The sequence below is a fragment of the Cyprinodon tularosa genome, unplaced genomic scaffold (assembly GCF_016077235.1).
Source record: "Cyprinodon tularosa strain WSP-4 unplaced genomic scaffold, ASM1607723v1 ctg17, whole genome shotgun sequence".
Taxonomy (NCBI): Eukaryota; Metazoa; Chordata; class Actinopteri; order Cyprinodontiformes; family Cyprinodontidae; genus Cyprinodon; species Cyprinodon tularosa.
The window spans coordinates 2,638,805-2,664,937 of record NW_024038531.1 but is presented as its reverse complement, the minus strand read 5'-3'; the positions used below and the strand labels follow the sequence as shown (position 1 = coordinate 2,664,937).

General features: G+C 36.5%; 1 protein-coding gene across 2 annotated transcripts in view; it reads left to right on the top strand.

Annotated features, from left to right (window-relative positions):
• The window catches only part of LOC119781036 (ankyrin repeat and BTB/POZ domain-containing protein BTBD11-A), a 246,226-nt gene that overhangs the window by 214,825 nt on the left and 5,268 nt on the right, over positions 1–26,133 (top strand). The window contains exons 5-16 of one of the 2 annotated variants that reach the window (XM_038281355.1): positions 1,489–1,654; positions 5,548–5,637; positions 9,724–9,825; positions 13,534–13,627; positions 15,815–15,950; positions 19,676–19,908; positions 23,022–23,200; positions 23,434–23,539; positions 25,432–25,534; positions 25,629–25,710; positions 25,809–25,877; positions 25,967–26,080. In XM_038281355.1, coding sequence (XP_038137283.1) covers positions 1,489–1,654; positions 5,548–5,637; positions 9,724–9,825; positions 13,534–13,627; positions 15,815–15,950; positions 19,676–19,908; positions 23,022–23,200; positions 23,434–23,539; positions 25,432–25,534; positions 25,629–25,710; positions 25,809–25,877; positions 25,967–26,080 — 1,474 coding nt within the window. The remainder of the gene's footprint in view (positions 1–1,488; positions 1,655–5,547; positions 5,638–9,723; positions 9,826–13,533; positions 13,628–15,814; positions 15,951–19,675; positions 19,909–23,021; positions 23,201–23,433; positions 23,540–25,431; positions 25,535–25,628; positions 25,711–25,808; positions 25,878–25,966; positions 26,081–26,133) is intronic. The other variant, XM_038281356.1, reaches the window with a different exon arrangement.

Genomic DNA, 26,133 nt, shown 5'->3' with positions numbered 1-26,133 from the left:
TCTGAGTAGTTTTTGGAATATGTAATTTTTACTTTTACTCGAGTTAATTTTAACCTAAGTACTTTTAATTTGCTACATTTAAAAACCCCCTCACATTACTGAGTAAAAAAATAAAATAAAAATACTGATGATGAAAAAAATTAAATACGGCCGGAAATTTAAACCTCTGTGTCACGGAACCGACACTTAATCGCCATTAAAAAATAGAAGAAGACTTTTGACTTTTAACAGCACTTTATTTACACATTTCAAACATATAAACAATTGATTTAAAAATAAGTGACAGTTAAAAATCCCTATTAAAGTAAAACAAGTGTCAGTTAAAATCAGTAAATGAGGAGCTTGTTAATAACAGTGGGATCGTTTTAGTTTGATTTCTGGTATCTTTTGGGCATTTAATTTTGTGTGCATTTTGATAACTTTAAAACATAGTTTAAATTTCTTTATTCCTATCATGGTGTTGTCTGTTGGACAGTAGGATTGAAAATTGTTTGCACTTTATGGTGCAGGTTGTGACTGTCCTTGTGCTGTGAGGAAGTATGTTCTTTAGCCCAGCTGATCTTTTGCAAGTGTGGATGTCCACTGAAATACGCCTTGAAATCGATTAAAACACCTTGTGGTCAATTAGATTCATGACTCATCTTTTTTTGCATTAAATAACTCAAAGTAACTAAGTAACTCTTACTCAAATTACATTTTAAATAAAGTAATTTTGTACTTTTACTTGAGTAAATTTTGAGATGGGTAATTTTACTTTTACTCTGAGTAAAATTTAGGCAAAGTAAAGATACTTTTACTCAATTACAATTTTTTAGTACTCTTTCCACCTCTGTATGTTTGTAGGTTTTCTTCACCATGGAAATATTGTCTAATATAATATCAGTGAGTCCTCTCCTATGTTTAAATATCTCTGCCAGGATGTCTTTTTTATTTTATTTTTCTTTTTAGACAACACAGCATGTGTCTCTTACAGCACCAGTGATTTTGAGATCTTATCTTTTGTCACAGAGTCATGGGTTAAGAGTCCTCCCACTCCAAACATTTGCAGAGACACAACAGAATGGTAAAGGTGTTCGGTTACCAATTAGCATCTCTTTTCAAATGCCAGATATAATTGTCAGTTAGAATCAGATGCATATTATGAAGAGGTTTCTCTACGACCCTGTTGGGAACTACATCAGCACCAGCTGTTCACAGCATCAATTAAGACTCATTACAGAGAAATAACGAGTCACAGCAGAAGCCTCACCTGGAGAAGGCAGAAGACTGAGAACTCAGAGTCCAAAAGGAGCGGATTGTCTCTAAATGTAAACAGCTCAATGCATATAATGTTATTTTTTCTGCCTTAAAATGTGGAAAGCTGAACAACAATCATTCCCCCTCTCTTACCACATACAAAAGGAAATGTATACCTACTGATCCCCAGATCTATTTCTGGGATAAGCCCCCACTTAGTCACAATAATGTATCTTCCGCTTTCATCCACAGAGCTGAAGATTGTTTCTGTGCTGCACGGAAGCTGGATGCAGCCTCCACAGAGGCCAAGTTCCTGCAGGATCTAGGCTTCAGGATGCTCAACTGTGGACGGACAGACCTCGTCAAACAAGCCGTCAACCTGCTGGGGCCCGATGGCATTAACAGCATGAGCGAGCAGGTATGACACTTCACACGCTCTCCTACACGTATATGCTGTTTGCAGCTCTAACAGCCCACTTGTTTACACCAGTGCTGCTCGAGCACAATGCACAATGAATTATGAGCCTGTAACAAGTGTTACATGGCAGATCAGTGCATGTTTGCTCACATACTTGGCAATCACCTCTTCTCTGTGAGCAAAGCACTAAATAATTAATGCTTTATACTTATTTGTTGGTTTGGATGATAAGGTATTCAGATTAGCTCCAGATAAGTGGTAGTTTCTCTGATAGATGTGTTATTGGATTCATCCGTACTGACAGATGTTGACCCATTTTCTGTAGAGATTGTTTTGGATCATAGTCTTTCCCTAAACTTTTTCATTCATCCCTTCATGAGAAAAGGATTAATTCATTCATTTTTTTGTCGATCAGCGTGTCGGTTCGTCTATCTGCCAGTTCAGCCACCCGTCTCTGTCCTGGGCATCATTTTTTTCTTTTTTTCAAAGTTTTCAGTACAACATTAATAACACAGAACAGTTGGACATAGAGAGCAGTTGGCAAAAATACAGCTTGTTGAAAGTAGCGATGGATCATAGACCATTTTGAAGCACAGCACATTTTAACCTGTAGGAGTCCCATTTTGACCAAAGTTTGTGAAAAATGTCAAGTTTCAAGTGAATTTTAAAAGTAATTTGTTCCATGTTTCTTATTTCAGTCATGATTTCAATCCAGTTTGAAATCGTGGGGGCTGACTGTGTCATCCATTTCTTAGTTATGGCGTTTTTTCCAGCAGCAAGCATTATATTCCAAAGGTATTTGTTTACTGTGTCCATTGCCGGTGTTTTAAAACCAAGGTACATGGTCATGAAGTTGAAAGGGATGGCGACGTTATAAACAGTTTGCATTACATTGTTCATGTCTTTCTAATATTTCTGGATAACTGGGCATTCCCAAAACAAATGATAATGATGCACCTTTAGGCACCCACATCCTCTCCAGCATCCAGTGTTCCCTTGTGAATAACGAGCGCTTTGACATGGTGTTATAAAGAAACGTGCGGTAGTTTTCCAGCTAAATTCTTTCCAGATATGTGATTTTGTTGTCTTCCATTGAGATAACTGGGCATAATTTTGATTGCATGTTTAAACCCCTAGAAAATAAAAAGGGAAATGTTGTTCACAAAAAGTTACAAGAATAAGAAAAAATTAATATTCTATATTTATTTTATGCAGGTGCTAGCAAGTTTTGTGATTTAATTTAAAAAGTATGTTCTTCTGCAAAGTGTTTAATTGAATCAGGGCCAATTATATTTACTTATTCCTGGAGTCCAGACAGAGGATTTAATCTTATTTTACCTTAAACGTTATTGATAAATGAAACAGACGCCATAATTGTATAAAATAAAAGAGACAAACTCGAGTAATTATTTTTAAATCCCTGCTTGCGTCTTTACTTAAGATTAAGCCCCATTTTTGATGGAAATGACCCTCTGTAACTTCAGGGCCCTTTACAACCTCACTTATTTCCTGTAGATAATCAGAAATGCCTCAAAATAGCGTCCTTTCTGCAAGATCGACTGTGGAGGTGGTCATCTTATATCCTGGTGTGTCACCGTATGCACGGAGCTCTCGCTGCGTTCTTTTCCACCCACACACATTATTTTTCCGAGCTTCAGGCGCAAGCCTCATTAGTTGTATGAATGAAATAAAAAAATAAAAAGTATGAAAACTTTACTGAAAACCAGGCAGGGAGTTTGTTTCATTTGTCAGAGCTGCTGAAGTGTTTTCAACAAGCTTCTGTAAAGTAGACTTCAATCATACGTCCAACTCGGGGCCGTTATGTTCAACAGAGGCCTTTTATGACCAACTTCCACCCCTCTGCAGCAATTTATGTTGGAGACTTATATCCCTCATGTGGTGATTCAGTCTTAAGCATTTCTTGGGGAACTGATCCACTTAATCAGTCGGCTGTTAGGGACACTGATGGTCGCCACGATGAGTTCAGATATTGAGGTATTTAAAGGGAGAAATATAAGGATATAAAACTCTCATTTGATACAAATTATAGTGATTTGCAAAACTGTTTCCACCCTTTTACCTTTTTTACTTGTATTTTACTTACTTTTTACAGATTTAGTGTGGTAGACAAAGTGTATTGATTGCTGAAGAGGAAGGAAAATTATACACTTTAGTCTTTTAATGTATGACAAATAAAAATCTGGCTGAATCATGCATTTGTGTTCAAGTCCTTGGAGTCAGTAGTTGGTAAAACCACCTCTCTGCAATTATAGCAGCTGGTAGGAAATGCTTTGTTTGTCGAGACTAAAGTTTTTCCCATTTACTAAGATTGTGACCCTTGAAAGGCGTATTTTTTCCCTCTCCTCCACATTTTGTTTTCTCAAAATATAAAATGTGCCTTTTATACGTTTCTAAAAAGAAACACTAAAGGTTTTAAAGCAGTTAAGTGAGAGATTGCCTTGAGGATCTAAATCGATGTTAACCAGGCGTAGCTTAAGAATAAAAAGGTTGCATTAGCTTTCACTTAGCTCCACAAGGAATCGCAGATTCCTCCATTGACTGAGGAAGGTGGAAATTCCCAAATGGGTCTGATGTGTGGATGCAGTAAAAGTGGGATATCGACCGAGCCCGGCAGCAGTCGGACTGGTAGAAGTGCTGCAGTATCAGGTTAAGATATCTTTTTATCGCTGCAAGCATTTCATGTGAAAATACAAGGTTTTCATTTCTGGTTTGTTTCTGATTAAGTTAAGTGATACAAAGGGAAAAAGACAATTTCTCTTCTAAGACTTTAAGGCTTTAGCTTCAGAGCAGCTGCAGGTTAAGTAGCTTTAGCATTATATTCTAATAGTTAATTTATGGCAAAGCAGCAAACATCTTGTCATAAATGAATAATTCTTTAAATTGATCGAGAAATAAATAAGCAAAGATTTCCATGCATCCATTGTCTGCACCAGCTTATTCTTGTAGGGTTTCAGAGAGTCTGATGCCTAAATCTCTATTGTTCATTTGGTGAGAAGCAGGTTAAACTCTGAACATGTGCCACTGTGATATGTACATATATATATGTATATGTATGTATATATTGTCTTTGTTACTGAATTGTATTGAGTTATTTGTGGTTTATAGACCATCAGAAATCTGAGCTTTTTGCTGACGTGTCACGCTCTCATCAGACTGCAGCACGTCAGCAAAACTCGCAAGCAGCGATTTTAAGGATAATAACTTAAGTTGGCTTCTAAATGAGCCACCTTTTAATTAGTTTTGATTTTTGTTTATTTATTCAATAAAGTTGATAAGAAGTCTATCTGAACTCCAGCAATAACTAAAGATAATTGGCACTGATTGCAATGAAACATTTTGCAGAAGAACTTATTTTCCTTTTTTAAATGCAATTTAAAACCAGCTGGCACCTGTAAGATACAGCTGATATTTTTTTCTTGTAACTTTAACTATTTACAGTTATTTAACTATAACTGTTGGAAAAACTTTTGATCAGTATGATCTGACGTCCTATTTTCTAGTGGGGAAGGAAGGAAGGAAGGAAGGAAGGAAGGAAGGAAGGAAGGAAGGAAGGAAGGAAGGAAGGAAGGAAGGAAGGAAGGAAGGAAGGAAGGAAGGAAGGAAGGAAGGAAGGAAGGAAGGAAGGAAGGAAGGAAGGAAGGAAGGAAGGAAGGAAGGAAGGAAGGAACCTTACCACCCTTTTTATTAAATAAGATAAACTTTGTATTAAAAGCAAAAAAGGAAAATCTTTTCCTGTGGAGAGAACATTATGGCATTATTTATGGACCTATTGGACCTTCTCAAATCTGCAGCACATCTTTATTCAACATCCTTTTTTCCTATAAAACTTTGATGTAGAAGCGTTTCATGCAGCCCTCTCATCTGCCCTGCAGGGAATGACCCCCCTCATGTACGCCTGCGTGCGAGGTGATGAGGCCATGGTCCAGATGCTGCTGGACGCAGGAGCAGACATCAACAGCGAGGTCAGTGTCCCATCTGTCTAACTTGTCACAATAATTTCACACTTTTCGTTACAGTTTAATGTTTCATTCACTTTTGTTTCTGTGACATCTTTCAACCCCACATTTCCCCTCCTCTGTGGTCTCTGTCTCACCTGCTCTGAGTTCGCTCGCTACTCTCCACTCTCCCAGCAGCTTGTTACACAAAGTGCGCTGATGATAAACGATTATCATTTGTCGGTTTCTCTTCCCACTGATACTGAATAATAATCCGCTGATAGTCCCTCAGCTCCAACCATCACTTCATTTCATTTCACACTGCAGATATCCAGCAGCAGTTTGCTTTATGGCGCATCAATAATACACCTCTGCTCTACAAGCAGGGGCACTTTGTGTAACTTACTGCAGCATACTGCATGAACTTTATTGTGCTTATTTGTTATGTTGAAATAAGACAGAAGAAGGAGGCTTTGCAATCATAAATCATGCTTTTTTTTCTTTTTCTTCTCCACAGTTTGTCCTTCGTGTTTGTATTGCTGCTTTAATCTTCACTTTAGTTATGTTCTGCTTAACTAAAAGAAACTCTCATCTTTTTTTTCCATTTGCTTACAGTCAGTAGTTGTGATGGCTCCTTTAGATTCTTCCCTGTGATGACTCAGAAGCAAAGCATGGTTAAACTCATTCAAGATTTAATTGGCGAATTGATATTTACTTAATTTAGAACCCGTGTGTCTTTTCTGAAGGAAAGACAGTTTGATCTTTAATTTCAAACTCTGATTTGTAGCAGATATGCTAAAGCTGATGCAGGATTTTTCATACAATAGGCTAAAATCTCATCCTTAAAGACTGCAACCCTCCACTGATTGCCCTGTCCTGTTTTACACATTGTGTATTTTTTACTTTTGTTGGTTGTATAGTGTTAGTGGTATGAAAGGTGCTTTAAATAAGATGTATTATTATTATTATTATTAGATGAAAACCTTCTGTTTGTATATATGAATGATTTCTGCACCTCCACCATCTGTTTCAGCTTTCCCTTGATATATGAGCACTTGGGACCAATCTAAAAAAGATTCATTGTTCTTACGCCTTTTGGTTCAAAATATTTTACAACCATTTTTTTTTACAATGGAAAAAAACAATGTAAAATAAAATATACTATTATAAAATATACAATATACAAAAACACTGTTGTGGTTAACAAAATTAAACATTAGATATTTGGAACTCGTCCTCAAAGATATGCATTTCATTAAACTCCTTATTCCCTTATATTTTTTTCTCTGTTCTAAAATAAATTAAATCTGAAAACTCACATGAAGAGAAAAGACAATTAAAAGAAATTTATTGATCCAATATTTTAGTCTTTGGCGCTCAGACCGCGGCAGGAAACATAGCGCTGAATTTTTTATTTATATGCATGAACAGGGCTGTTTCCCCCCAGGCTTGAAACTGGTGGCGGAGTGGAGATAGATGAAGTTGGTCAGTCTGTAGACTGCTGGTTAGCGAGACGGTCTGCTGAGCTTTAAGGCGAGATCCAGTGGACTTCGTGACCTGATGCTAGAGCTTTACTCAGGGACCTGGAAGATGGAAGTCCAGCTTGGATAACACAGGTTGAGAGAACCTGTCCATGATGAGCAAGCATGAAGCGACGGTGGAGAGGAAAAACCCCATTGAAGAAACCTCTGGCAGAACCAGGCTCAACATGGCGGTCTTCTGCCATAACGGTTAAAATGAGACGCGGCACGCAGTAAGAGTCTGGGAGTAATGAAACTCTGATAAAGTTTTAGCGACGATGGTGGATGAGGGGCTGGAGACGGGTTGAAATGGGGTCATCTGAATGAAGTCACACAGCGCAGCCACCGCCTGCGCACTAAGTTGCACAAGAGTTGCGGACCGGAATCCTTTTAAGATAAACTTTGGATACTGATTGGCTTTCGTGGAGCCGTGGTTCAAGCTGATTGGCTGTGTCTTAGGCGGATGAAGGCGAGTGATCAGCTTATTCAGTTGAACTTCCGCCTAGGCTCCATATAATAAATTCATGTTAGTAAATTGTTAGAACACCTCTACATGTATTCCCATGTTGAAGGATGTTTTCACTTTTTTAAATTCCTTCATGTTTGTTATGCTCCTAACTATGGAATTTAGGCTGAACACCATGGGGAAATGAAAAGAGATGTCACATTCTTTCAGGAAGCAGACTTTAGATACTAATCTAAAATCTGGAGATCTTAAAAGAATTTCAAACCAATCAACCCCCTTTCTTCAAAATAGATTATTATGCTAAATTGTCCAGACATGGCTATCCATAGTGCTTCCCTATAGCATTTCTAAGATATTCTAAGATAAGTGTCCATCTATCTGACTCTTGCAAGTGTTGATATAAAAATGCATGTCTTACCGCTATAAGTAAATTGTGGGTGTGCAAGGGTAACACCTTTGCTGTGTAAAAAAAAAACAAAAAAAAACAACAACAAAAAAACAGTTGAACAAAAGTTTAAACACCAAATTGAGGACAGAGACAAAATAAAAGACTCATGGAATAATTTTCTTTTGACAGATGAATCTAAAAGTGAAACATTTGGCCTCTAGGAGAGAAGTCATAATGCATTCTTACTGCAGCAAATCATCCTCTGCTGAGTACAGAGAAGCTGTTTGAGGAAAATGTGAGACCAAACAAAAAGATAAATGCGGTCGAACCAGAACTTTTCCCTGCAAATACACGCTGGTCAAAAAAATACATGTCAATCTAACAAGACTATCTGAAAACTTTCAGATCAAACTTTAATTCTATCATTCAAGACAAAATTGCTCCTGCAACAATGATTGAAAATGCTACCAGAATGAAACTTTGGGAAAAAGTTTCATAAAGCTTGTGGAGGTATTTATCAAGGCAACTTTGAATTATAACAAGCGAGCATAAATTTTAGGGGTTGTTTAAAATCATCAAAATTACTGTAGCCTAACATATATAATGTTTGACAGTAGACTGACAGCAGAAATGTCGAAATAGTTCTTATAGAGTGTTCTTCTAGCAACCTGTCTATAGGTGCAATATGGAGCTGTGTGCGCTTTGACTCCTCCCATTCTGAAATGGAGAATATATATAGCTAATTTTATCATTATGGTGAACTGCCTTTTACCTGCAGGAGACCTCTTCAAGACCCTACAGAGACCATCAATGCTCTGGCTAATGCTTAATGATGTGTTGGTCTTATTAGTAGCCTGAAGAACTATTATCAAAAGTAGCTTTGCTTTACATCACCTGTGTTTAAACACGTTTATATTTCAGTGGTTTAAATGTTTTCATAGTCCTGAAAAATAAAATTTTCAAAATGCATGACCTGTGATCTAAAGCAAATGGAAATAAAGTAATAACACCCATGAAAATGATACATATTCTTGCATGAATGAATAGATGTAGATAATAATTTTCCTAAAGTTTTATGAGTCAAGCCTTTAATTAAGGTAAAACAAAAAAACAGATGATTCAGCACTTTACAGGCGGTTCTTGTCTCAGATTTTTCTCCTTTTCTGCTCAGGCCGCCTGTAATTATAGAGTCATTAATAATTCATATCATTAAACAATAAAATACCAACAGTCCCGCTGCTGTTTAGCATCAGAGCCCAAATGAAGTGCGACATCATATTAAATACCTGTTTTACCCCTGAGTGTTTTTTGTAAATAATTGCATAAGTTTATTTAAGGAATGAAACTGATCAAAACCCACAGATTTGCTTCTGGGTCTGCGCTCCAAGTCCTGCATGTGTTTGTTGTCGCTGTCACTTCTTTTCTCTGGTTTCTTTTGTTGTTGAGATGAAACTCCATGAAAACATGGAGCCAGACAGACACAGCAAAGTGCACTCCGAGAACCTTGTCCAGGCAGATGCTTCACGCTTAGACTGAGGATTTGAGATGAGAGGAAGGATTAGAGCTGCTAAAGATTTTCTGTAAAACTCAAGAGGAAAATCTCCCCCTGTCATCTTGCCCTCTTTTGCTTACAGCTCTCCTGCATATTGCTTCCTCCCCCATCTTTGCCCTTTTCCTGAGCTCTGATTGTTATAACAGCTTTTTATCTCTCTCCCTGAACTTCACCTATGACTTCCCAGGTGCCAAGCACAGTAAACAAGCACCCCTCAGTTTATCCCGAAACGCGCCAGGCGACACCACTCACGTTCGCCGTGTTGCACGGACACATCCCTGTCGTGCAGGTAGTTACGTTAATGACCTGTAAGCACTAACCTCTGGCCCCCTGCCCTCACCTTTGTACTAAAAACAATAAGATAATGATCATGATTGCTGTGATGCATTATTAATAATGCCAATAGTCCTTTTATTGCTCCTTCGTTGGGCCTGTCTGTGCTGTGTTTACTGAGGGGACTCAGATATTTTGGTGCAGTTCAGAATTTTTTAGGTTGGGGTTTTTACTAGATGATTGCCTGTAGGGCTGCAACAACAATCATTTTGATTATCGATTAATCTGGTGATTATTTTGTAGACTAATCTATTCACAATTAGTAAGCAAAAGGTTCCTTAAAGAAGATTTTTTTTAGAGTTAAACTAAAACTTTTCCTTTTGAGGAGTTCTCAATAGACCGTATTGACAATTCTTTTTTTTTTTTTATCTTAAAAGCAAAAATTTTTCTTTTTTTTTTTTCAATTTTGGTATAATTTCTGCCCTAGGTTTGTTCCCTGTCAGCTAAAGGCATGTTTTAGAGTCTCTGAACTCCAGTTAACAATAAATCTATTACTAAATTAGGTGATGATTATTCCAATAATCGATTTATCACAATTAATCTGACTAAGCCTGTTTGAAGATAGTCTGTATATTACTTGGATAGGATCTCGCTGCAAAGCACAGTGGCTTGATAAATCCCGTATAACCTTCCAACCTTTTCACATTTTGTCACTTTGCAAGTTACACCCAATGTCGATCTACTTTACTAAGAATTTGTGCAATAAAGCAGAACAAAAATGGTGCAAAAATAATACAAATCTGACAAGTCTAAGTATTTCAATCCTGTGAAACCACATTTGACTGCAATTACAACTGAAAGTATTTAGGAGCCAGCTTTTCTAAGTTAGATTGGATGGATAGCATCTGTGCATTTTTCCTGGAATCTACTGGATTCAGGTCGGGGCTTTTTGTTAAGCCATTTTGACACATCAACACGCTTTGATCTTAGCCATCCTCTGTGGTTGTGCAGGTTAAAGCCCACTAACAGGGATTGTCTTTATTTAGATTTCATTCATTTTCCAATCAGCTATTCTAAACTCATTGTTCCAGCTAAAGACAGTTACTGCCAGAGTAAGATGCTTCCATCTCGATGTTTTAATCTGGACATGGGGAGCTCAGTATTATGTCTAGTGTTAGTTTTCCACTCTTAAACATATGAAGGATTAAGTATCTAAGTTAACAGTTGAATAATTAACCTAAAGTAAATTAAACTAAATGGCCAGCTAATGATTAATATTCTTAAAAACCTGAGTTTTCTGTTGTATTAGGAGGATATCTCCATAACATTAGGGGCTTAATCAATATGCTTTTTTACAACATGTTGAATAAAAAAAAAAATAGTGCATTTTATATTTTAATAGATTTATTGTACCAGCTGTAAATACTGACTGAATTAAGTTTCCCTATCACATCATTAATCTTCAACATATTTATAAGATAAAATAATATTTTAGGTCACTGAGTAGAAAAGGATGAATAAGATAGTATAAGCACATAAATTCCTATTTAAAGAGTTATAAAACACTCTGGCATGCTGTCAAGGCTATTTGTTTTAATGAAGAGGACACTAACTGTGTTATAGAACTCTGTGTAGTCCAACAATAAGTGGAGGGAGAAACTCTAAATCGATTATTTTTTTCTGCTGTAGCGTCCCAGCAAGGCTCTGCGTTTCCTCTGCTGGATGGCGGTAACACTGCAACACTGAAAAAAATTATTTTTTAAACGTATTAATTATTTAGATAGAAAAGATTTAATATCATAAACCATAAATCAATATTTAAAGCTACAGTGTGTAATAATTACAGGGATATACAGTCAGAAATGTAATATATTATACATAACTATGTTATTTATCGTCATCTACGAGCTCAGCCTCTTAACCTTAATATTTGCGTTGCCTTAGAATTCGTTATTTATAATTACATAGGAGCGGGTCTCGCAGCCATGGAGGCAGACATCTTTGCGCTACGGCAGCGAAGAGCCAACAAATTAGTGATTGCGAGATCGCCAAAATGTTACAACGATGTAGAAAAAATAACTGGTATATTTATTATCTTAAGTCTACATGAAATCTATACCCTACACAGACTAATGAAATACTATCTGTAAAATTATCTATGTAAACAAACCTCATCACTTGAGAAGGTAGGTGATGCGGACGTCGTGGAAGACATTTTGTCCCGTAACTCTTGCCGTACTGTTGGGGGGGAGAAGCAGTGGGGGGAGATGTTCATGATGCTGCAGTCTGACCACTAGGTGTCGCTAAAAGTTACACACTGTAGCTTTAATGTAAGTCGATTATTTGTCTATATCCTAACTAAGAATATCAGTGTTGCGTTCATCTAACATAAGAACTTTCCTCCACATATTTGCGGTATTATTTGGATAACTTGGGGCAACAGAAATTTCCAATGCTATTCATCCAACAGTGACTTCTTTTCTCTCCCACCTGAGCTGAGGATCTCTGCAGCTCCTCCATAGTTACTATAGGCGAATCCCTGCTTCTCTGAACATGTTCTGCTTACCAGGCCTGTATATTAATGGAGAATATCTATGTTTTGGTGTAACAGTTGTACATACACTACTTTTTCCATGTTCAGATGGTGGACTAAACAGAGCTCTGCAAGGAGTTAAAAGTGTGGGATATTGTTTAATAATCTAATAATGTTGAGTCCAACTCAACTCAACCTATGTGCTTGATCCTCCTAATGCTATTTGTTCAGTCTTACAGCTAGGCTATATTTGCACTGAGATTAAATCACACAAAAGTGGTATTTGTACCGACAGAGTGCCTTCTGAGCATCATTGGATGTCTAGATTTCGGACTAAAGGTATGAAAGCAAAGGAAGCAGAGCGCAAATAATCATCACAATTATTTTAACTACTAAATTTTGTTTCATAAATCATGTATTTATTTTCATACCACATCATAAACATTAGCACTCTAAAAAATATTAAAATATGTTATTGTAAAAAAAAAAGGACTTCTGAAAAGCACCTAATATTCAGCCAGCACTTGCAGTGATCAGCCAATGATGTCTATCTAAAATGATATCTAAATTATCTTAAGATTTAATAAATGAAATAAATAAATAAAATATATTTTTGAATATTTTTTTGCTGTTAATGTCAGGATTTTTTTGGTTTGTTGTTTTTGTACTGAGCAGTTAAGTGCATATAAAAAACACAGATAACGGATCATAGATGAAGAGATACAGACTATTAATAGGTAATCCACAGAACCCCAATTTGAAAAAATCTAAACAATCCTTTAAGAAAAAATGCATATATGTAAATCTATATACCCAGGATTGTAGAAGTTGGAAACTCCTTTAACTGAGCTGTAAAGAGCAGCTCAGGCCAGCCTGGTACACAGCCTCAGGGACGCCAAATGTTTTACTGGAGTAGTGGTTCTTATGCACATTATTGCCTTTAGGATTTTAAGATCATTAATATTTATGACCACAATCAGAGTTTTGGCACTAGGAAAAGAAGTTCTTCCTCCTCAGCTCAACATCAATAGAGCCGAATAAGAAGACGAGGCTAGAAGTGCAGTTTATATTCAGGCAGTCGAGGCTTTTACTCTTGCCAAACTGAAATGTAACACCCCATCTCTCCCGTGCTTGTTTTCCCTCTCTATGTTCTCCCGTCTTGTTTGTTTCCCTCCTCCATCTCTCCAACAGTTACTGCTGGATAACAGAGCCAGTGTGGAGGGCGCCCTGCAGGATGGGGCGGAGAACTACACGGAGACGCCGCTCCAACTAGCTGCTGCTGCAGGTAAACAGACACAGGCAGCGTAGACTGTAATCTAGCTCATAGCTCCTATTCCTGACAGTGGCATGCGCTGTCTCATTTAATCATCTCATTAATTTATCTTCTTCAGTTACCCTGATTCTGTGAATCAGAGGATTAAAAGCTTTATTTGTCATGGATACTCAACTCAAACTTTATTTATAAAGCACATTTTAAAAAAACAGGGTTGACCAAAGTGCTGTACAGGAATCACAGTTAAGGAACATAAGATAAAAACTGAAGGCTGAAATACATAAACACATTACAAAAAGAAAAATTTTATGGAGATAAAATATAATAGGATAAATGTTTCAATTAAAATAAAATAAAATTTTGCCAAATGTCCACTTAGACTTGATTAAAATCAAGGGAGAAGAAGTGTGCTTTTAGAGAGGATTTAAAAACCTCCAAGGAGCCTGCCGATCGAATATGCCAAGGAAAGTTATTCCAGAGTCTCGTCGCCGCTGCCATAAAGGCACGATCACCTTTGGTTTTAAGTCTGGTTTTAGGCATGACGAGTAGCAGCTGATTAGAGGATCTTTGTGTTCTGGCCGGAGAGAAGCTCAGCTCATCAAGAGCTTTAAAAACAAACAATAAAATGTTAAAATCTATTCTAAAAACAACCAGTGCAACGAGGCTAGAACAGGTGATATGTGGTCACGTTTACGTGTGCCAGTTCGGAGACGGGCAGCTGAATTTTGTACCAAATGCAGACGGTGTAAAAGTGAGTGGTCCAAGCCAGCATATAAAGAATTACAGTGATCCAATCTTGTATTAATAAAATCATGGATTACAGTCTCCAGATCTCCGTGTGGCAGGTACCTTTTCATTTTTTTAATTTTTAATAAAAAAAAATTTTTTTTTTTTTTTATAAAAGTTATAAAAGCTGTTTTTTTTACAACTGAACTAACCTGGCCATCAAATTTCAACCTGTCATCAAATATTACACCAACATTTTTTACTGATGATCGATCAGTATATTATGTAAATAACTGAGCTTTCTTATTCCATACACTTGGAAGGTTAAATATAAAATGAAACAAAAAGCAATTAAATGACTAAATTACTAAGAGTCTAGTTCAATCTCCTGGCTGGCTCACCAATTTATTAAAGTGTAACATAATACAGGGTATTCCAATGTTATAAAATTTTTAATTTCTTTCATTTTTGCTTTTTTAAATGTTATGAAAATATTAACATAGCATTATCTCAGAGGGAAAAAAAACTTTAGTCGAACCTATTTAACAATATGAAGAAATGACTAATATTCAAGCTAAGCTAACTGGTGTATATAGTAAGAAGAATCATACTTTGCTAAACTTGTTTTAGTATGTTTCTATTTTCATTAAGGTTCTTTTTCACTAGTTTTTTTTTTATTAGTTCAAAAAAAAGTTGTATCATTGATCTTTTTAATGGATGGGCAACCATGTTGTCATGGTAACTAGTGATTAAAACTCAAAGCAACTAGAAATTAATGCTTTTAAAGACCCCAATAGCTGAATAATAAGTAATGTAGATGAAATAAAGACCAAAGTCCCTAAGCTAATTTTCATTAATGAAAAGCAATGAGTGGGAGAACTTTCTGAGTAGGAAAATCATTTCATTAGGCTTCAGCTTTCAGGTGAGATTTGAGCTGCTTTTACTTTGCAGTCACTTTAACTCTAATAGGATGCAAAACCTTAAATACTAAACATGTTGCCTGCTTGTTTCAATCTTAGCGGCTTTAAAGTTATATAACTTATTAAATTTCTCTAAAGGTGTTATCCAGTGTGCTGAAAGCTGATACAAACTGAATATTCATCCATGCATGCATTGATCAGTTATTTATCAGTCCCTTCATTGATACCTTTATCTGTCCAGCCAATCATTTATCCATAGAATAGAAATATTTGAAATAGATTGAAATATATTGAAAGAAATATTACATTTGGTAAAATCTTAAGAAAAGTAGGGATTTTTTTTACAAGTACAACATCTAGTAGAAGTGCTAACAATGATTAAATGATGAAGCTTAGATTTATTTTAATTTTTACGCTTGTTTTTACTCCTCATGTAAAGTTTCATTGAGCAACTCTAACATTTGAACTTTTGACCTTTAAAACCCAAAGAGAGGAAGATTTGAAAGGGGGTAAAGTGATGTGTTTAAATGTTTTTTCTATAATGCCCCTTCAGGAAACTTTGAGCTGGTGAGCTTGCTTTTGGAGAGAGGAGCAGACCCCATGATAGGGACGATTTGTCGAAATGGTATCTCCTCCACCCCGCTGGGAGACATGAACTCATTCAGCCTGGCAGCGTCGCACGGACACAGGTGATACAAGTCAATCACACCTCAGCACTGTAAATCCATCCATCACCGCAGTATTGATCCCTTCACACGCCCTGATCCATTCCATCTGTCGCTCACAGAAGACATCTCAGTTTCTGTGTAGGAGGGCAGGTGACGATGAGCTCCACAGTCTGTTCAACTGCACTTTACAGCCTCGGTGCGGCTGGATAAGATAAAATCCATTAGTATTCAGGGCGGAGGGGAAATGGAGTGGAGCGAAGAGCAACAGCAGCAGCACAATGCAGCATTATTAAGACAATCAATTATGGAGGTGGTGATCACGCTGCAATATGTCGCCAACAGCTTGAAACCGAATTGGGGCTGGTTCTTCTCACACAGACATCTCTATGAGATATTCCTCAGTTAAAGGTTAATATCCTTAGAGTTGTTACACATACAGGGTAATTATCTATTATACTATGTTTTAATGTTTTCCGAGATCATTATTGCTTTTAAGGATCAAAATGGAGACTGTTTTAGAAATAAAGACTTGCAACCCCACATTGATTAGTATCAAAGGGCTGTCTCCCTGCACACACCAACTAGCTCCTCCTCACTAAAGCAGATGGTTCAGAAATGCATATTGGGTTGGGTTCGCACCGCATTTGTTAAGTGTTCAAATCCACTCTTAACAGATCAGGACATCTGTTACCACTGTTGCAGCAACATGCTGCAGAAATACTGTGATGCAATAGCAGGGCTTCGGTTTTTTGGGGTTTCTGCAAAAAAAAATGTTTTACACTAACACAAAGACTGTGGCAGCTTTTGATGTTGGCTTTATGGGAAGTTGCCCAGGATGGCATCAGAAAATGGGGCGTACAAACACCAGATTTAAAAAAAGCTAAACTAAAATCCACCTTTTAAAACTACAAAGTACTTTAGAAATCACATGATATTTCCCTGTAAAGATTTATATAGAAATAATATAGACATAATTTTTCCTATTTCTTTTGCAGCCTGGTATTATTGAGTCGACATTCTCATCACTTAGTAGCCAGCAACTATCATACTGTTAAAAACGGTGTATCACATCTAGTCTCTTTAAACTAAAAATGAAATATATTCCTAACCTCATCTATGGTCATGAACTTTGGTTCATGACCGAAAAAATAAGATCCTGGATGCAAGCTGGCAAAAAGAGTTTTCTAAGTGGTGTGTATGAGCTCAGTCATCCGGGGAGGACAGCAGAGTCGCTGCTCCTTCACATCGAGAGGAGCCAAGTGAGTTGGCTCTGGCATCTGGTTAGGATGCCTTCTGGACGCCTCCCTGCTGAGGTGTTAAGGGCACCTCCCAATGAGAGGAGACCAAGAGGGAGACCCAGGACGCACTGGCCTGGGAATGCCTTGGGATTCCCTCGCAGGACCTGTCCCAAGTGGCCGGGAAGAGGTACCTCTGGGCATCTCTTCTAAAGCTGCGACCCGAACCTGGATAAGTGGAAGAGGATGGATGGATGAAATATTAAAATAAATAACCAAGACAAAGTAATGCTGAGTACTTTGAAAGGAGTACCCAAAGTAAAACAACTTTAAATAGTTTTACTTATGTAAAAGTACAAAGTAGTTATCCAAGAAATTAATGGCTACTATAGAACTGTGTTTTGGCTCTTAACATCTGATTTAACCTTCAGTATATTTAAAGTGTTACATGAAAATTCTGGTAATATGATTACAAAATAAATTTGGGAAGAATAAAGTTTTCCTAATATTTTTTAACATAAACGTATAAACCAATCCTTCCAGGAAGTTATGCATATTTGAATTGCTTCCAGCTACAGAATCTACTGTTTACTATATTTTCACCTGATCTCTAAGAGCACAAGGTATTCTGGTGGGTAAAATAACCTGATATTTTACCAAAGTAAGAATATTAAAAATAAAAGTAAAATCTACAGTAAAGTACAAGTACTCCAGAGAATCCAATATGATAACATACAATAATGTACTCAAGTAAATGTACTTGAGTTGATTTAGCTAGTTACTAATCAAATATCAAAAAATGTGTGGATTTCTCCCTCTGAATATTTGGAATATACTATTTTGTTTTAAAGAGCAGTACAGCAAAAAATACAAAACAGGTAATAAAAAAAACAAAAACAAAAACAAGATGGAGTAAAAGTATCAAAACTCCAGTAAGTAACATCCACCGGCTGGAGGACGTCAGCTGATCTTATAAAAGAGCAATGGGAATCGCATGTTTTGTAATCATTTCAGAAAATTTAGCTGAATTTAAAGTAAAAAAATAATAATAAATGTAAAAAAGAGGGATCTGAGATGTTTTGTATTTATTTTTCTGTGAAAGTACATACAAATAAAACTGGCCCATGTTTAAGTACATTCCTCTGACCATTTCCAAAAACAGAGGGTGAATGGGAGTTAGTTGCAGAAGAACTTTGTCCTCTTTGGCTGTATATTTTTCCATTTTAGTGTTGTCTGTGTTTTTCTTTTGCATTTTCCTCCGGAGTAAAGAGTAATTTAAAAAAAAAATAATAATAATAATAATAATAATAAACAGATTTGGGAGTGAGAATATGTTGGAACATACAACAAAGTATTAGGGCCATGCTAGAGAATTTTTTTTTATTTTTTTTTATTTCGAGAATAAAGTCTTAAAATGATGAAAATAAACTCATAATATTACGAGAATAAAGTCATAAACTCACAAGAATTAAGTTGCAACGTGAATAGCCATAAAATTACGAGAATAAATAAAAAAAATTACAAGAATAAAGTCTTAAAATTATGAGAATAAAGTGATAAAATAACAAGAATAAAGTAAAATTATGAGAATAAAGTTGTAAAATTACAAGAATATATTCTTAACATTACTAGAATAAAGTTATAACATAATGAGATTAAAGTCCTAACATTATGAGAATAAAGTAAAAAAATTATGAAATTATGAGAATGAAGTTGTTAAATTTTGATAATAAAGTCGTAAAATTAAAAGAATAAAGTCCTAAAATTACAAGAATAAAGTAAAAAAATTACTAGAATATAGTCGAAAAAAAATGAGAATAAAGTCATTAAGTTACAAGAATAAAGTCGTAACATTACGAGAAATATTCGTAACATTACTAGAATAAAGTTGTAATATAATGAGATTAAAGTGGTAATTTAACGAGAATAAAGTTGTAATAATATGAAAATAAAGTTTTATTTTATGACAAGCCTTACAAAAAGCCCTTTCTTCCCTAAAATGAGGAATGTCGAGCATCATGTGAAGTTATACTTTGGCTCCAGTTTGACAAATAAGGAAATCTTTTAGCACAGCAGCATCAAATCGGGCAGGATGTGAAAGTGGACTCAGGCTGCTGATTGGTGCTGCTGGTCGGAGCTGGAAGCTTTCTTTCTGAAACGGGTTGTGGTATAATGACTTCATTATCGTTATTTTTCAACTTTATTCTCAAAATATTACGAGTTTATTCTCAAAATAAAAAAGATAAATAAAATCTCTACATGGCCCTAATACTCCGTGATAGAAACAGTATGTCATGGAAAACTTAAATTCAAAGAGATTTCAAAATGAGTATATTAATCTCTGCTTTTGTTTTTGTATTTAGAATTAACTAAATTATGACAAAACAGATTAGAAATAACCATTGGTGGGATGTCTATGGTTGTCCAATGTTTGATGCCATATTATTTCATGTATAAATTGAATCTTTCTCTGTCCTTGTATTCTCCTCTACCTTTCCCCTTCTTTTCCAGGAATGTATTCCGGAAGCTTCTTTCCCACTCAGAGAAAGAAAAGGGGGACGTTTTGTCGCTGGAGGAGATCCTAGCAGAGGGTTCGGATCCTGGAGAGAAGAGGCTGACTCCTCAGGCTAACTGCAGCGGGACGCTGCGTACAGGAAAGGCCAGACTGAGGGCCCTGAGAGAGGCCATGTACCATAGCGCAGAGCATGGCCATGTGGACATCACCATTGACATCCGCAGCTTAGGTCAGATTTACTAATGCATGCCTCAGTGGCACACATGTCCCACTCTGTGGTGCCTCCAGCTGTCCTGCAGATGTGCTCATGCTGTGCCCATCCTGTCCCTTCCTGTTCCCACCCTCTGCCGCTCACCCGACCATAAAACAGGAACCTTTCTATCAGAGGCGATAATAGTGTGGGTTTAAGGTGTGAACAGGATGATGGAGCTTTGTTCCCCCGCTTGTCTTTTAAATGTGGCTATCATCAGCTTTCCAACACATTCATCTTAAGATTTAAGTTTGTGTCACACTACTTTGCTCTTGTTGTTAAAGAAACCAGCTCATTGGCTTCAATACAAACAGTTATCGGGTTTAGTATCTGGGCTGAACATTAGCAAAAAGCATCCAAAGGGAAGAGGAAAGTAAACAAATTAGGGGTGATGGAAGACCTCAGTGTAAATTGTTTTAAATGTATAAAGACTTTCTTTTGCTCCATTCTGCAGCGCTGCATGTTATAAAGCTACTTTCTTGTAGCTGCGTTTTTAATTTCTGTTTTTTTGTTTTTTCATTATTTTGCTTTCACTCCTCCTTTAAAGAGCCAACTCCTAATAAAGCAGCCACCACAGATAGCTCCCAAAAGTAGTTAGCTTTTTCTAAAACGTGATGCCAGTCGAAAGTTTACACACACACACCTATGGAAGAAAAACAGTCTCATTGGAATCTTCCTTTTTTTATATACCATATTTTAAACACTGAATTGTTGTAGCACTGAATTTTAAACACTGATTTTTTTTTTTACACATTGAATCCCTTACATTGAATTTTTATCTGGTAAAAACTTGCCTGCAAAAAAAATCAGCTGCAAAATATTCAGCTGCAAAAAAAAATAGTTGCAAAATATTCAGCTGTTAAATAGATATGATTACAAAATGTCAGGCAGCATTTGATAGACAGCCATTATGGAAGCTCATTGGTAGAATTCCCTTATGACAGAAAGAAGGCCACGATTCACACCATTTTATCATCCGGAGGGGGGACTCATTTAATTACAAACCGAATTCATACAGCTGTCTTAAAACACTTCAATCATTCAGCACTGCATTGTCACAATTCTGTTATCCCCCCACCTTCAGTCCATTCTAGGCGGCATTTATAGTTTCCACATGGCATTACGTAACTGCACATGCACAGGAATATCATGTCGAAAGCTTACTGGAATTCACGTGGGCTGGTCTGCGTCAAAGTCACTCCGACCCTCAAAGAATGTTTATACAGATGTTCTCTGTTTTGCCAAACCTCCTCAAACATCATTTAATTGCGTACGAATAAGGCATTAGGGACTTTATTATTGCTAAGACTCATACTTGACCTTTAGCATGTACTGCTTTGTTGCTAAGTAAGTATAGGGCCACGCGTAAGGATATATATATAAGACAATAAAACTGCTTCTACACCATTAGAGTTTTAAATCTAATTGGACTGGGTGAAATAACTGAGCAGATCATAGCTAGTGCGGCACCCCTATCTGCCAAGACTCTTGGTTTGATCCGAAAGAAGCAGCCAGTGGCAATCTTTTCTTTTTTTTTTCTGACTAAACAAGCAAATTTTATTGGCTAGAAGCTGCTCGACTGCACTTTTTTTGCAGGCAATTTTTATGCAGCTGAATTTTTTGGAGCTGATTTTTTTTTCAGTCAAATTTTTTTGAAGCTTTATTTTTACAGATGATTTTTTTTACAGGTGAAGTTTTTTGCAGGGGATTTTTTTTTTTTTTTTGCAGCTGAATTTTCACTAGGTAAAAAATCAGTGTAAGGAATTTAATGTGTAAAACAATTCACTGTATTAATTTCAGAACTAAAAAAATTCAGTTTTTAAAATATGGTGTAGAAAAAAGGCAGATTTCAATGAGACAGTTTTTCTTCCATATACACCAATCTTTCACATAAAAGTGCTATTAAATTTGGACTTTTACAGCAGCCAATGTCTTTTTTTAGCAAACCTCCAGCATAACTTTAACTCCACATTAGCAGCTGAGCTGTGTGTTTGGGTTCACAATCCAGTTAGAAAAGCTAATTTTGTGCAAATTTCAATCTCTTAGTTGTTTATTTTAGGTATTAGATTTAAATAGTCCCACAGCATACTGCACCACTGCCTTACTTTACTGATGGTAGTGTTTTTTTATATAAATGATTAGATTTAAGACTCAGTTTCCTCCTCCAAAAATGCACGGCCAGACAGCTCCTTCTTAACTGGCAAGAAAACGTTGCTATTAATAGTTTCTGTTTCTTGGTTTTCTTTGGATCTTCTTCTAAAAAATTCTCTTTAAAACTGATACAGTGGAATTTTTGTTGATACAGAAAGAAAGTTTAAAATAAACATTAGAACTCGTTTCTAATTAGATAAAGCAGTCGATATTAACTTCAAGGTTAAATTAGCTGCATTTCCAAACTCATTTAATATTTGGTAAAAAGTTTTCAAACTGGATTAATCCCTGGTACGATGCCAGTTTATCTGAACTGGGCCAAAATAAGAACATAATTTCATGTTTTATCATTTTCTTAAGCAGAAAGAGTTAATGTTAAGGTTGCTGCTCCGTGCTGCTCCGTTGCAGAACTAGAAATGCTGCAGTGACTGTCCTAATGGCCCGGCATTGCATCATCATTTCCTATGAGATGAGGACTTTTGCCATAAAGAGGAATGTCAGGGTTTCCCTTCCTGACCTGTAACCCTTAAACGGCCACCTGATTTCTAATAAGTGCAAGACAAAGTATTAAAGCCCAATCAGTTAGGATGTGAAGAATAGATAAGTTAATTGATTAGGGCTTGTTTCAATAGATTCATCTACCTAAAATTTTTAGCAGAGCGGAGGATAGATAACCAATCTTCCACCTGGCTGTGACTTTTGCGCATGCTTGGTTTCCATCAATCCCATTAGAGCCATTATTAACAAGCACTTCTAATTAAATCTAGACGCTCCATTAGTTTTCCATTGAAACCTTTGATTTTCCAATAATCCAACACTCATGCACTCGTCCTTTAGCTGGCCTAAAGGGATGAAACATGGTCAGTCTGTCTTCTGTTTATCTGCTTTTATTGTTCTTGAGTTTTCTGTATTCACTCTGTGGTGTTTTTGTGTTTTCCCAGGCGTTCCTTGGACGCTGCATACCTGGCTCGAGTCCCTGCGCACATGTTTCTTCCAGAACCGCCGGCCGCTGATCCAGGGCCTGCTTAAAGACTTCAGCTGCATCCAGGAGGACGAGTACACGGAGGAGCTGATCACACACGGGCTGCCGCTTATGTTCCAGATCCTCCGAACCAGCAAGGTCGCAGGGGGCTTCCTCTCATAGCAACAAAACTCTTGTTTAGACTACAGACAAAAGACAGGCTGGCTTCTTGGGAATTGAAAATGAATCTATTAGCTTCACTCCAAACTGCATTATCGCTCATTTGCATTGTACTTTTTTTCTTCGGTGTTTGCAGAAGCAAGACAAAGGTTGTAAAGCTGAAACATGTAAAACATTAATGTGCTTAATGATGCTGCTGTGTGTGTTTGCAGAATGAGGTAATAGGCCAGCAGCTATCAGTCATTTTCACCCAGTGCTACGGACCCTTCCCCATCCCCAAACTGACAGAGATCAAGAGGAAACAGACCTCACGGCTGGGTAAGTTAGCACTTGGTCAAAACAGTCTATATTTTTTCCTTTGAGTCTGTGACACTTTGGGATCCTGAATCCTTCCTTTAAGCTGGAGCTCTCAGTGTGAGACTTAAAAAGTCTGGTATAGTTATAAAGTGTCAAGGAGAGATAGCAAATTAACATCCATCCTATTTTCCTCTGTGGCATAAAACACCACAGTGCTGTAAGTCTGTACTCCACAATGGCTGGTTGATACAAACTAATCCTGTGGTGGTCTTACTTTCAGGAGGGTTCTGTCACCATCTAGTGGTCAGAGTCTGAATGACATCTGGATCATAATTGATCTTATTCACGCGTTTTTGTTTATTTTTTTGAGTTTGGTGCATTTTTACATTTATCTATAATACAATAATGAGCAATAGGATTCTTAAGCGATTATTTCCATAAAATTTCAGCCGAGTGGTTGAAACTAGAACCTGCGCATTTTAACCTTAGAAATAGAAATAGTTCATCTAATTGACTGTAGGTGAAGAGAAATGGTGGTAAGTCAATAAGCATTTGTACATTTTTTTACACTTTTTTAGACTGTTATGCATCGGGGAGAGCAACCTCTGCAGCAGAGTGATTTGCAATATTTAGCTGTATTTGAAGCACTGTGAAGGCATTGTTAGGTCAAATAAAAGTATTTTAATCAGTTTTAAAGACCATTTTGACAGAAATGTGCATCAACAAAATGCATACATAGCTTAAGACTAAAATATGTTTTTCATTCCTTATATGCTTTAAACTTGCCTATGAGGATCATAGTAGGTGTGATATTAAAGTTAACCACCTCTAGTTAATGATCTTAAACGGGATTTAATTCTTCCCTCGGTGGTAATCCGGAGTTTGGATCCTTAAATCAGTTTTTTATCACCGGACAAAAAGGGTTGAAATTTGGGTAGATAATGAGCTGTTTATTTTCCAAATCTGTGATATATTACTTACTTAATACACTTTTATTTGATGTATTTGAACAACGACAGAAAGTTAAGTTAATGTTAGGTTAGAAAAAGTTTACAAGTTCATTGAGAAGTTCACAGGTATTCACTACGGGCACCCATGTATTAACGTGGAAGCTTTAAAGGAATTAATTTAAATATATTTTTTTCTCATGGTAAAAATCATTAACATTATAATTATCCTGAAAATTGGCCAAATAAATTAGAATATGTACAATTTATCTGGAAATTTAGAAGACTTTGAAGAACAATCATAGGATTCAAATAATCGGATTCATAATTTAATTCCAAAGACAATAAAATTAAAACATTTCTTTTGTTTTTATAAAGGTTTGGGAATATTGAGACTTCTTCTTATTTTTAATGTTACAACAATCATTGTTTTGAATGTTATTAGTTAATGAAATAATAATTATGAAAGAAATTATGTATTCTTGATACTTTTGACAATGTTATATATTATGTATTGAGTTAGATTTAATCTTAATCCTTAAGAGACATCTTTCATATTAAGGTTTTAAAATATCTTGAGACTAAATAAATGAATAGTCAGATTATTTAGTTTATCACAAAAAATGTTCAACAGTCAGCTTAATTTAACACATCATTGCTGGGAATGATTTATGAGATGTTTTCTGTATTTAGGCAAAAAAGATACACAGTGATGCAGCGCCACCTGCTGTTTTCTGGATAAAAGTAGATAAATTAATGTTGCATTGAAAGAGCTGCAAACATTAAGGAGGGCTTGGTAGAAACTTGAGAAAAATGTTTATGCGGCTCATTGGAACAACAGTTTTAAATGCTAATTGTGGATCCTCGATGTGAGAAATGGCCGCATTAGCTTATCTTCTGCTTTTTGCTGTTTCCTTAATTTAGTTTAGTCGAGTAAAATCATTTTATGGTTTGATTTTACTCCAGACCCCCACTTCCTGAACAACAAGGAGATGTCTGACGTCACCTTTCTGGTGGAGGGAAAACCATTTTATGCACATAAGGTGTTGCTGTTCACAGCATCACCCAGGTACTGAAAAAAAACACGGCTTATATGACATGTTTGCTTTTATTCAACAATGTCTTCAAGACTATTTAATTTTCACTTTTCGGTTTTCACCCAGGTTCAAGTCCCTGCTTCAAAACAGACCAGCAGCAGAAAACACATGCATTGAGATCAGCCATGTCAAATACAACATTTTCCATGTAAGACACTGAGCTTTTTCTACTTCTATTTAAACATAGGACTTGAGGAGGATTTTTATATTCTAAGTGTTTTAACTAAATGCCGTTGCTTTTACCAGCTGGTCATGCAGTATCTGTACTGTGGAGGCACAGAGTCTCTGCACATCCGCAACACAGAAGTGATGGAGGTAAGAGATGCTGAAAATATGCCCTGAAAGCAGCTGCATTAGTTTGAGCTGTTCTCTAATCCTGCATCTGGGTGCACCGTCCTCCGCAGCTCCTGTCTGCAGCCAAGTTCTTCCAACTAGAGGCCCTTCAGAGACACTGTGAGATCATTTGCTCCAAGAACATCACCACTGAAACCTGCGTGGACCTTTACAAACACGCCAAGGTGGGAGTGCATCACAAACTGGGAATGTTTACGTATCTCCAATACTTGTTAAT